This window comes from Rhododendron vialii, chromosome 5a (genome assembly GCF_030253575.1).
Source record: "Rhododendron vialii isolate Sample 1 chromosome 5a, ASM3025357v1".
Lineage (NCBI taxonomy): Eukaryota > Viridiplantae > Streptophyta > Magnoliopsida > Ericales > Ericaceae > Rhododendron > Rhododendron vialii.
In genome coordinates, this window is record NC_080561.1 from 41,425,137 (window position 1) to 41,438,234 (window position 13,098).

Here is a 13,098-nt window from a genome sequence, read left to right on the forward strand (position 1 = left end):
GTCCAACACGATACAAGCTCGAATATACTAGTAGACGATGGAGTTAAGCTTGATTGTTATGAGTTTTGAGTGATTGGGTGAGAGAGTGAGAGAGATCGAGAGACGAGAGAGTGATGAGATGAAAATGAAAAAAAAGAAAGAAAAGAATTTCTCCTGGTATACACGGCACACACATGCACTAATCACACGAACACCCATGGCTTTTAACTTCTCACACTTTGACCCCCAACTTTAATATTCTCAATAATCCAACACTTATTCATTTATAAATTATTAAAACATATAACGGAAATTTACGGGTCTTTACATCCTACCCTCCTTAAAAAAAAATTTCGTCCTCGAAATTTAATAAACCATGCTCACTAAGTCATGCATCATTCAAACGTGCAACAAGTATAACCATTAATATTATGCAACAATTAAGTATCAAAATACTTCAATCTCGAGTACTCACATTGGGTTACTCCGGAAATAAATGCGGATACTTTTCTCTTACCTCATCTTCCCTTTCCCACGTCAATTCCTCGCTATCCTGACTTCTCCACAAGACTCGCACCAATGGTATCGTCTTACCCCTCAACACTTTATCGCGCGAATCTAGGATACGGACCGGTTCTTCCCCATAAGACGCATCGGCCTCTAACTCGAGTTCGGACCACTCTAACACATGCGATGGATCCGGTTCGTACTTCCTTAACATAGACACGTGAAACACGTCATGTATACCCGATAATCTCAGTGGCAAAGCCAAACGATACGCAACCTCCCCAATCTTCTCAATAATGTCGAACGGCCCGATGTAACGCGGCGATAGCTTTCCCTTTTTCCCAAAACGAGACAAACCTCTACGCGGTGATACTTTGAGGAATACATGATCCCCTTCTTCAAATGACAACGGGCGACGACGACGATCGGCATAATTCTTTTGTCGGCTTTGCGCGGTTAACAATCTTTGGCGAATCACCTTCACTTGCTCTGTCGTTCTCTCTTGAGCTTCTTTAAGGCGCTGTCGAATTACTTTCAAGCTCTCGGAGGTCTCCTTAACCATATCCGGTCCTACAAACGTAGCCTCTCCCAATTCGGTCCAACACACAGGCGATCGACACGATCTTCCATACAAAGCCTCATACGGTGCCATTTCGATGCTAGATTGATAGCTATTGTTGTACGCGAACTCAATTAATGGCAAGTGGTCCTCCCAACTACCCCGAAAATCCATCACACAAGCCCGAAGCATGTCGTCCAAAATTTGAATCGTTCTCTCGGATTGCCCATCGGTTTGAGGATGATACGCGGTACTAAATAACAAGTTAGTGCCTAAAGCAGATTGCAAACTCTGCCAAAAACGCGCGGTAAACCTCGGATCTCGATCGGACACGATGGATACGGGAATCCCATGAAGTCGAATGATCTCTCGAATATACAAACGGCTAAGCGCATCCACGGAATCGGTGACCTGAATGGGTAAGAAATGAGCGGTTTTAGTCAAACGGTCCACAACTACCCAAATAGCATCATGCCCCCTTGGCGATCTCGGTAAACCCGTAACGAAATCCATGGTCACATGCTCCCACTTCCACTCGGCCACTGGTAATGGTTGCAACTCCCCCACGGGTCGTTGATGTTCGGCTTTCACTTGTTGGCACGTGAGACACTTGGACACGAAAATCACAACGTCCCTCTTCATTCCGAACCACCAAAATTGTCTACGCAAGTCATGATACATTTTCGTTCCTCCCGGGTGAACGGCTAACGGAGAACGATGGAACTCTCGTAAGATTTCCTCCCGACACGAAATGGGTACGAACAACTTTCCTTGATAGCGTAAGCCTCGGTCGGCGTGAATCATCCACCCTTCTTGAGCATTTCCACTAAGGAATCTAGTACGGAGTTCCTCTGCTTCTTCATCATGTTGCTGAGCCTCAATCACTCTCATCGATAAAGTCGATTGCACCGTCAAGTTGCATAACGTGACCCCTTCCCGAACTTCCTCAAAGTGTATGGCATAGGAGCCCAAATCGTTTATTGCTTTCCACTCATGAATCGCTAAGCTTGCTAGATGTGTCGATTTTCTACTCAATGCGTCAGCCACAACGTTCGCTTTCCCCGGGTGGTATTGTAATTCGAAGTCATAATCCTCCAAATGCCCCATCCAACGGCGTTGACGAAGGTTAAGTTCCTTTTGAGAGAATAAGTATTTCAAACTTTTAAGATCGGAAAAGACTTCAAATTTCTCACCATACAAATAATGGTGCCAACTTTTCAAAGCAAATACGACTGCTGCAAGTTCTAAATCGTGTGTCGGGTAATTCCGCTCATGTGTTTTCAACTGTCGTGACCCATACGCTACCACTCGTCCCGCCTGCATTAACACGCATCCCAACCCTTCTTTAGACGCATCACAATACACGGAGTAGCCAACTCCACGTTCGGGCACAATCAAGACAGGTGCGGTAGTCAATCGCTTCTTTAACTCCTCAAAGGCTATCTCGCACGAGTCACTCCAAACGAAACGGGTTCCCTTACGCGTCAATCTAGTCATTGGTGCCGCTAAACGAGAGAAGTCTAAAACGAAACGGCGGTAGTACCCAGCCAAACCCAAGAAGCTTCGAATCTCGAACACGTTCTTTGGTCACTGCCAATTCATAATGGACTCTATCTTTCCTGGATCAACAGACACTCCACCTTTCGAAACCACGTGACCCAAGAATTTAACTTCGGATAACCAAAACTCACACTTACTAAGTTTAGCGTATAGCCGGTGCTCTCTCAAGAGTTCAAGAACAATGGTGAGATGGGCTTGGTGTTCCTCCTCCATAGGCGAATAGATCAAAATATCATCCACAAAGACGGCGACGAAGCGATCAAGATAAGCACGGAAAATACGATTCATCAAGTCCATGAATGTAGCTGGAGCGTTCGTTAGTCCGAAAGGCATAACAACGAACTCATAATGGCCATAACGAGTGCGGAAAGCAGTCTTAGGGATATCTTCTCTACGAACCCTCAATTGGTGATAACCGGACCTCAAGTCGATTTTAGAAAAATAAGTGGCACCCCGAAGTTGGTCAAACAAATCATCGATTCTAGGCATAGGATACTTGTTCTTAATGGTGACCCGGTTTAGCTTACGATAGTCGATACACAAACGAAGTGAACCATCCTTCTTTTTCGCGAAAAGAGCTGGTGCTCCCCACGGAGACGTACTTGGACGAATGAATCCTAGGTTCTCCAGTTCTTGTAACTGAGTCTTTAGCTCTCTCAATTCGGCGGGTGCGAAACGATACGGAGGTACGGAGATAGGAGCGGTACCGGGAAGTAGATCAATGGTGAACTCAATCTCTCGCTCGGGAGGTAAACCAGGTAACTCTTCCGGGAATACATCCGGAAAGTCGCAAACCACTAAGGGTAACTCCCCACGCATGAAGGCATCCTCATCTAACGTCAAACTCGCCAACAATGAATAAACCGACCCTAGCTCACGAGGCCCACAAAATAAGATTCCAATGGTTCTCGACGCTCCCCAAAGAATTCAAAACAAGGACCTTCGGGTGGACAAATACAAACTCGAGGCTTGAAACAATCAATGGCAGCAGGAAATGTGGATAGCCAATCCATTCCCAAGATAAGATCAAACCCCGACATTCCTAAAACGACGAAGTCGAACATGAAACGACGATCACGGATAATCAACTCACAATCTCGACAAATACGGTCAAGAGGTGTTCTACCCCCTAGAGGTGTTTCGACAAACAAAAGAGGACTAATAGTTTCCGATTCCAATTCCAAAGTACACACAAATGATGCAGCAATGAAAGAATGCGATGCTCCAGAATCAAAGAGTACTTTAGCAAATGAGTTGAACAAAAGAAAAGTACCCCTCATAACAGAAGTTTCCGGAGCCTGAGAAGTGGTATGTGGGATAGCAGAAGTGATGTTGAAAACTCGTCCCTGGTTACCTTGACCCTGCATAAAACCCCCTCTCTGACCAGAACCCTGAGCAGGCGCAGAGGAACTCGCTCCCTTGTCAACCCCGGAACTCTGAACCAATGTCGTCTGTCGGAAGTAAGGCTGCTGCTGCCTCTGAGTACCCCTAAATGGCTGGCCCACATTACACCCCGTTCCCAACTGCTGCACAAAACCTGACTCACTGCGCGCTCCCGACCCCTGAGGATAACTCCTAGCAAGATGATCCGCTTTACCACAAACGAAACAAGTTTTGTCGATGTGTGGATACTGAACACGTACGTGTCCCGGTTGATTACACTTATAGCACACGATCGGAGGTTTAGACAAAGCACCCCGAGTCCCCAAAGAAGAAGATTGCGACCTAAAGTTCGACGAACTACCCTGCGGTATCTGAGATGGTTCCCTTGCCCTTTTCCTCCCTTGGCTTCCGAAGCTCCCCGATGAAGAACTCGTGCTCACGGTTGATTGTCGCGGTTCCCAAACCCCCTTATTCCTTTGTGCTTCTTTCGGTATCTCAATACTTCTCGCACACTCAACTACCTCGGCGTATTTAGTCTTGCGTTGTACCATTACCATCCTCCTTACGGTGTTGTGCAGTCCTTTCTCAAAGCGTCTACATTTCCTCTCTTTTGTCGCCACCAACTCTGGCGCAAAGCGAGATAAAGATTGGAATTTTTGTGCGTACTCCGACACGATCATGCTTCCTTGCTCTAACTTTTCGAATTGGTCCCTCAATTGCTCACGGCTAGTTTCTGGAAAATATTGCTCCTCAAATAACGCCTCGAATTCAACCCAAGTCAAATTCTCAACATCCGGTTCGTCTACCTGAGTTGCGGTTCTTGCTGCTCTCCTTGTGTCTTTCCTGCTTTCAAGAACGGATTCCCACCATTCACCGGCCTCCCCAACTAGTTGCACCACCACGATACCTACCCTGATGGTGTCTTCGGTGATATTGAGAGCTCTAAAAAGCTTACGAATTTGAGCTAGCCAATGGTCAGCTACCAATGGGTCGCTACTAGTTCCATCAAACACCGGTGGATTCCTACGGCTAAACTCTCGCATCGCCACCATAGCTCGATCCTCGACATTCTCTCTAGGTGCTTGGTTTAAAAGATTTGCAGCTGTAAGTGCTGCGACGAGGTCCCTAGCGAATTGGTTCTGAGCAGAAGGTACACCTACACCTCGACCAGCCCAAGCCCCCGGGTTCCCACCTTGGTTCTCCCCATGCTGACTAACCTCGTCCTCAAGAGGTACCCCACGGCCACGACCACGACCTCGACCACCCCGGGTTCCAGCCCCAACTCGTCTGACACGGGTCTTCGGAGGCATCTTACTACACGATATAAGAAAAGAAACCATTAACCACAACATTATTACTATGAGGTCGAAGCCCTCAACTTCCTAACACAGGTTAATAACTCTATGACACTCTACGATAACGAAAATGCAATGCCAAGTAATCACATGAATGTTAGTCACACAAGCATGCACAAATTATGTTAGAAGGCGCGACATTTTGAACCCATGAGACAAAACGTCTCCCCATGGTCTCTAGGTGTTCTAAACCTATGCTCTGATACCAAGTTGTCACGTCCTCGATTTTAAACATAATTATAAATGATTTACATAATAAAAATACTCACAAATATCCGTACGGTACCCAAAAGATCACTATATTCTCATTCCCAAAGCAAATACTTCCAAGTTCACACGGTTCCAAAATATTACAATATCGGCTCAACGGCCCCAGATTTAACATAAGTAGCGAAGTTCGAAAGAGAATTAGTGGTTACAATATTCCGAGTCAAAAGAATTACAATTTAAGTTACAAATACATCTTTCAAAATAAGTTTACAAAGATGAATAAGTAACTCTTTCGGTTAGCTTTCAAAAATAATGACCACACTCCAAGCACGCCAAGCAATGCAAGCTATGGTCCCGGGTTAGCACCTGAAAATAATATAAGGCTTGAGCTACACTAGCCCAGTAGAAAAGTCTACGCAAACTCTATATGCAAATGAGCGAGACGAATGAACGAATGATAAAAGATCACAAGACAACGGAGGAAGCACAATTTTTATGAACAAGTGTCCCAAAATCTCCAATTTTTCTTTTATTCAACCCATAAATCATATCCGTTCAATTCATGTCTCAACATGTCGTATCGTTTGTGTGTCTGAGCCGAAGCTCCTGCCGGGCTAATTTTGGGACCCCGATATTCCCTGCCAAGCACCCACCTTGAAGGTTAGGCCTTGAGTGATTATTTTGAGCATTAGCTCCTGCCAGGCTAATTATAGGACCCTGATATCCCCTGCCAGGCACCCATCCGTCGATGAGCCCTGAATGTTCGCGCGTCATTTGCAAGTTCAAGCTAGTGTATCGTTCGTAAAACATTGTGCAATTCGAAGCTCATCCTTAACATTTAAAAAAAAAGGAATTTACATTTTCGGACAAATCCAAGTTGGATGTCTCAATGATCATGGTACCATGCATGATTGTCCATGCCATCATCATATATAATAAACAAATCATTGAATCCCCTGAAAAGGCCTTTAGGCTTGGAAAAGAAAAAGTAGAACGGTACAGGAGGATTTTGCTTTTCACCGGTGGCCTACCGGTAGGGAACATGGAGCTACCGGTAGGAATTGTAAACAGTAGGTACAAAGTTTCAGCTGGTAAGAGTTCTACCGGTAGAAAAAAAAATACTACCGGTAGGTGGGAAAAAAATTAATAATCCTACCGGTAGGGAATAAGTCCTACCGGTACAAATTCAAAAGAGTGAGCACACATTTTTACGGTAACAAAGTTCTACCGGTAGAGGAAAATATCCTACCAGTAGGAGTCCGGAATTTGGCAATTTTTCATCAGATAACAGATTTTGATCCAGACCAAACAACAACCAATACAAGCTCAAACAAAGCATGAAAATACTCAAATAAGACATAGGAGAACCCTAATAACATATAAAGACAACAATACGCCGAACCAAGCTTTGTCCAACACGATACAAGCTCGAATATACTAGTAGACGATGGAGTTAAGCTTGATTGTTGTGAGTTTTGAGTGATTGGGTGAGAGAGTGAGAGAGACGAGAGAGTGATGAGATGAAAATGAAAAAAAAGAAAAGAAAAGGATTTCTCCTGGTATACACGGCACACACATGCACTAATCACACGAACACCCATGGCTTTTAACTTCTCACACTTTGACCCCCAACTTTAATATTCTCAATAATCCAACACTTATTCATTTATAAATTATTAAAACATATAACGGAAATTTACGGGTCTTTACACTACAATTAAAGATTTGCATAGTATAGTGACAAAGTCCGAGTCGATCCACAGGAAAATAAGTATGTCAATTGCCAAAATTAATTTCTACTTTAGTCCGAGCAAAAGATAAATGATTTTTGGATTTTGAAATATATATAAGATGCACAAAGTGAAATAACATAAAATGAAATGGAGGATAAAGATAAGAGATAGAGACGGTCTTGGACTCTCGATTCCACCCTGGCTTTGTAACATTAGTATCGTACAGTATTAGTTTAAGGTCTTAATCCATTCATTCAACTGTGATCCGGGGTAGTGACAAGCCCCACTAAAATCGTCAAGAGGATAAATTTAATTAGTCATCGACATAGCATATCAAGAAAGGCACGGAACGTCAAAGACTCTAACTAATAATCTAATTAAGCACAACTTGTCACTAATCGGCCTCGACTATTCACTACTCACTACGTAATCTAAGAACGATCTGTCACTAATTGCCTTCGATTCTACACTACACTAAAATTGCCCAAGCACAACCTGTCGTCTCAAGCATAAACTATATCATGGCTCAATTATATATTCTAGGAAAACTATTGTATGGCGTAGTATTTGAAATCGCAAGATCACCAAACACCCGAACTTAGATACTCAAGAAAATCATTTAGCAAAGTCATACAATTAATTAAACAAACTGAAAGAAACCAGAAATAAAATACAATAAGTAAAGTTACAGATTTGTTTTTCCTTCCCTTGGCCGTCTGCCGAATTCCTCCTCCGTTTGACCACCTTGGTTGTCTTATATATATAGGCCAAGAGAACAAAAGAAAGCCACGCATGTTGCTACGCATGTGGCTTGCACATAACTAAGATATAATAATATAATACAAAAATATCTACTCTATACATTAATTATAGCTATCTAACTATGGCATGTAGATATTTCATTTCTATATATCCCTTACGGGAAAGTGGAGTCTTCGATAGCCATGGCTGCCGACACCCCAATGGCTTGCAACCGTGCACTGCTTTGTTCCGCGATGCTCTCGACTGATTTCTAACGGTGTCCGATCGGAGGTTCAGATACAATCAAAATTTTTGGCGTCATTTTTGAGCTTAAGTGATTGGGCCAAATTGGATGTCAACAGACATACTTTATCCTAAATTACCTGAAATTAATCAACAAAAACATACCTTATGCGTAATATTAGATAAAATATTCAATAATAAACAAAATGGTCATATGATAAATGGGAGATATTAAGCACAATAATATACAATATTATGTGCTTATCCCCTCACCATTACTGTTATGATCGACCACCTCACCACGTCGACAACCATCACTTTACTTCCTCACCTTCAGCACCACCGCATCATTTCACATATTATCACCACCAGTCCACCACAACTAGTTCTCTACCACCCCGCCACTTGGTGGTGAGTACAAAAGGAAACCATATCCTTCCCTTTTCCTGGCACCAGAAGGAATTGAGTATAAACACCTACACTAGAATATACTTCAAGTTATTCTAGTCAAATTGAAACAAAGCCATGGCAGCTGCAGCAGGTTCTAATGCAGAAAAACTAAACAGAAAGGAAAACAGAATGCGTCGCCAAGAAATATAACACGCAACAAAGTAACGTCAACTGTTTTCTTGGCGAACCACAAATGTTGGGTCACTTTGGTGCAACATGTACTTGGATTCGAATAATAATGCTTGCAAGTAACGAAGTAGGCAATATTATTGAGCAAGGTCCATTACCACATTCAGTAATCATGAATTGAAGACTCAAGGAAGCAATTTTGATACGGTTAACATAATTCAAGCTCTTCTATTCTCGTTCTGTTCCTTCCCGACACAGAACCTCGATGGAACACGCAAGGAAAATCGATGAATTACATGATGCCTCAAATTTCAATGTGTTACATACGACTACAATAAGTGAGGTAGTGGTGGGGGTGAAGCAAGAGGAGGGAAGAAGAAGAGAGGGGAAGAGTCAGACATATCTATGTTTAGTGCAGTGCGCCTCAGGCGCACCTCAGAGCAGCAAAAAAGGCCTAACTTTGTGGGCTTGTCACGTACGCTTCCGAACTCCGATTTGTGCGTGATTTGCACCATTGAAAATTTTTTTGAATCTAATTTCTAACCAAAATATTTTGGATCTAAAATTATTTTGAAAGTAATTAAAAAATTTAAAATTTATCCTTAGTGGGTCAAAAAAAATAGATTATTTTGGTAAAATCCTTGCATCACCCTTCGTTTAATTAAATCGAATAGAAACCTATTTAGTATTGGCATAGAGAGTATGAAAATTACTAAGAGACGGTGGAATCAAAAAAGTAAGATAATTGATCGAGCTTTCACTACGAAAAGTGGGTTGAAAAGATCGTTAAGTTGGAGCCACTAAGGCTAAAAAAATATTTTTGCGCTCTTCTACTCATTCCAAATTTCATTCCGTACTCACTTCCTAGTTCAAACATATTACTTTATTAATTTAGAGTTTTATAGAGTTAATTGGGCTTTACACACGTCATCAAAGCATACGAAAAAAGTTTCATCATGGAGATTTGCCAAAAGTCGGACTTGTACATTTATGAAGCGAAATATGGATATCCACAAACACTATAACTTGACCAATACTTACGACTACCACACCACCGCAATCACCACTACCATCATTAATTGACCACCCTTTGACCTCACCATTTTTGTTACGACCACGTCGACCACTATCACTTCACCACCACACCTTCAGCAGCGCACCACTCCATCATTTCACTCATTACCACCACCACAACTAGGTCTCTACCACTCCACCATCAGTACTCGACCACTAGTCGCGCACCATTATTTCACCACCGCCATTAAAAAGATTCCCCTACTTGCAGCTTCTAATTTTTGATGCTCTTTGTGGAGAGACCACTTCTGTTTGTGTCATTGGTGTTTATACGTCGTCCAGAGCGAAAGGCAAGCTGGGTAAGATTCTATCAGAGGTTAGTCAAATAACTCAAATCTGAATAGTTTGTTGTTTTGATGAAGCTCCTTTGTACTAGCTATTAACTCAATTGATGCCGCTTTGTGGTGACCATAAAGGAAATTATCCTTCCTCTACTATTTCTTCCTTTAGTATGGTCTCCCCCTTCGTGTCCTGTTTCATCAATGCTCTGGCCGTCTTCCTGCCGTGACATCAGATAAAATTGGAACGATGCATCGCTCTCACACTGCTAAAATTTCACTAATTAACACTCCTTCAATTCATTTAAGCGTTGTTTGAGTAAACTGGAAATGCAATATTGAAAGTTCTTACTTCCTATGTCTTAGATAAAAAAAAAAGTACTAGGAGTTTTTACCGTTGCCTTTTTAGACCTGAAGTTCTTTAAGAACTCTTTTTTAAAACTTCAAAATCTTAAGAGAGACGTGTTATACTTTATATAAATACAAGAACTACAATTTGAGAGAAGTATATCTGTATAAAATTCTCAAGGTGTGAAATTTACAGTAACAAGACTAAATGTCAGCTGTAACAAAACATAAATTCGTGTGAATGTTGGTTGGGTTGAACAAATTCAACTTGGGTGATGAGTCCGTGTTTCTTGCAAAATATATTCCTTCGAGGGTTTGGCAACTGCTCTGAAAGACTAATTTCTTTTTTTGCTGCATGATTTGTGCTTCTAGCTTTCTCAGAAACCACTATCAAAGTGACGGAGTGTGGCCTCTGTTTTCGGAGACTCTATTTCTCATGTGCTTTTGTATGCATCCAAGCATCCTTCATTTCTAAACTCACTCGATATATATATTAGGATTCAAATCATCAGACAAAGTCTTTATTGCCTTCAAACCTCAAAAGGGGGAGTATGCGGCATTTGATGGTGAGATGAATGCAGAGGAAGTGGAAGGTTTGTTGGTTCGGTCCTTAATGGAGAAGTAAAATGTGGCAGAAACCCAAAATCAAGTGAGAAATTTAGCGTCATCGAAATCAGAGTTGCCTTTTTATTGGAATTGGATATAGATATATTGTCGAAAAGCTAATATTGCTACTTGCTTGATCATCAGTTTCCAGTCAATAGTGAAATTGGTCTTGCTTCAGACTCATGAAAATGCTTGACCCAGGAAGAGGTTTCTGTTTAAGAATGTAGGAGGAAAGAAGAAAAGAAGGGGCATGGTCAGGAACGAAGGAAAGAGCTGACATGTTTTGTGCAACGCGCCTCAGGCGCAATTACATGCATCCCAGGCACACGCCACCTTAAAGCTTTTAAAAAGACATAACTTTGCAGGCTTGGCACGAACACTTCCAAACTTCGATTTGCTCGCGATTTTTAGTGTTGAAAAAGTTTGCTGAGTCTAATTTCTAACTTCGGTTGAACAAATTCAACCCAGGTGATGAGTCAGTGTTTCTTGCAAAATATATTCCTTCCGAGGGTTTGGCAACTGCTCTAAACGACTAATTTCTTTATTTGCTGCATGATTTGTGCTTCTAGCTTTCTCAGAAAACACTATCAAGGCGGCGGAGTCTGGCCTCCATTTTCGGAGACTCTATTTCTCATGTGCTTTTGGATGCATCCAAGCATCTTTCATTTCTAAACTCACTCGATATATATATTAGGATTCAAATCATCAGACAAAGTCTTGATTGCCTTCAAACCTCAAAACGGGGAGTATGTGGCATTTGATGGTGAGATGAATGCATAGGATCTGGAAAGGGTTGTCGGTTCGGTCTTTAATGGAGAAGTAAACGCGACAAAAACCCAAAAACAAGTGAGAAATTTAGCAGCATCGAAATCAGAGTTGTCTTTTTATAGGAATTGGATATAGATTGTCGAAAAGCTAATATTGCTACTTGCTTGATCATCAGTTTCCAGTCTATAGTGAAATTGGCCTTGCTTCAGACTCATGAAGATGCTTGTCCCAGGAAGAGGTTTCTATTTAAGAATGTAGGAGGGAAGAAGAAAAGAAGGGGCGTGGTCGGGAACGAGGGGAAGAGCTGACCTGTTTTGCGCAATGCGCCTCAGGCGCAATTACAAGCGGCCCAGGCGCACGCCTATGTGCCCCGGGCGCACCTCAAAGCTTTTAAAAAGACATAACTTCTCGGGCTTGGCACAAACACTTCCAAACTTTGATTTGCTCGTGATTTTTACTGTTGAAAAAGTTTGTTGAGTCTAATTTCTAACTCTAATAATTTGGATCCAAAATTATTTTGAAATTAAAGATTTGAATTTTTTTAATGCGGGCTATGTTTTGCATAGTGCGCCTCAGCCGCGATTACGTGCGCCCAGGCGCAACTCAAAGCTGCAAAAAAGGCCAAACTTCGCGATCGAGCATGCATGCCACGGACACTCCCGAACTCCGATTTGTGCATGATTTGGACCATTGAAAAACTTGTAGAGTTTAATTTCTAACCCAAGTGATTTGGATACAAAATTATTTTGAAGTCAAAAGATTTCAAAATTTTATCCTTAATGGATCAGAAAACAATTGTTTTGGCAAAATCAATCCTTGCATCATCCTTCTTTAAATCGAATCAAAACCTATTTGGTATTGATATAGAGTGTATGAAAATTACTAAGAGATGGTGGAATTAAAAAATTAAAGTAATAAAGCTTTGACCATGAAAAGTGGGTCGAAGGAAGACTACTTGAAAGATCGTCGGAGACATTAATTAAGGCTAAAAGACATTTTTGCGCCCTTCTACTCATTCCAAATTCCATTCGGTATTCACTCCCTAGTTCTAACGTATTCCTTTATTAATAAAGAGTTTCATTGAGTTAATTGGACTTCACACACTTCATCAAAGCATATGAAAAAAGATTTCATCATGGGGGTTTGCCCAAAGTCGGACTTAGTACTTTTACGAA

The 13,098-nt window shown here is 41.8% G+C and overlaps 1 protein-coding gene across 1 annotated transcript; it reads right to left on the minus strand.

Annotated features, from left to right (window-relative positions):
• Window positions 1-3,474: 3,474 nt before the first annotated feature.
• Window positions 3,475-5,298, minus strand: LOC131327951 (uncharacterized). The gene is made up of 3 exons (XM_058361068.1): window positions 5,244-5,298; window positions 3,879-5,144; window positions 3,475-3,734 (listed from the first exon to the last, which is right to left on the minus strand). The coding sequence occupies exons 1-3, from the start codon at window positions 5,296-5,298 to the stop codon at window positions 3,475-3,477; spliced, it is 1,581 nt and encodes a 526-aa protein (XP_058217051.1).
• Between the last annotated feature and the right edge of the window lie 7,800 nt (window positions 5,299-13,098).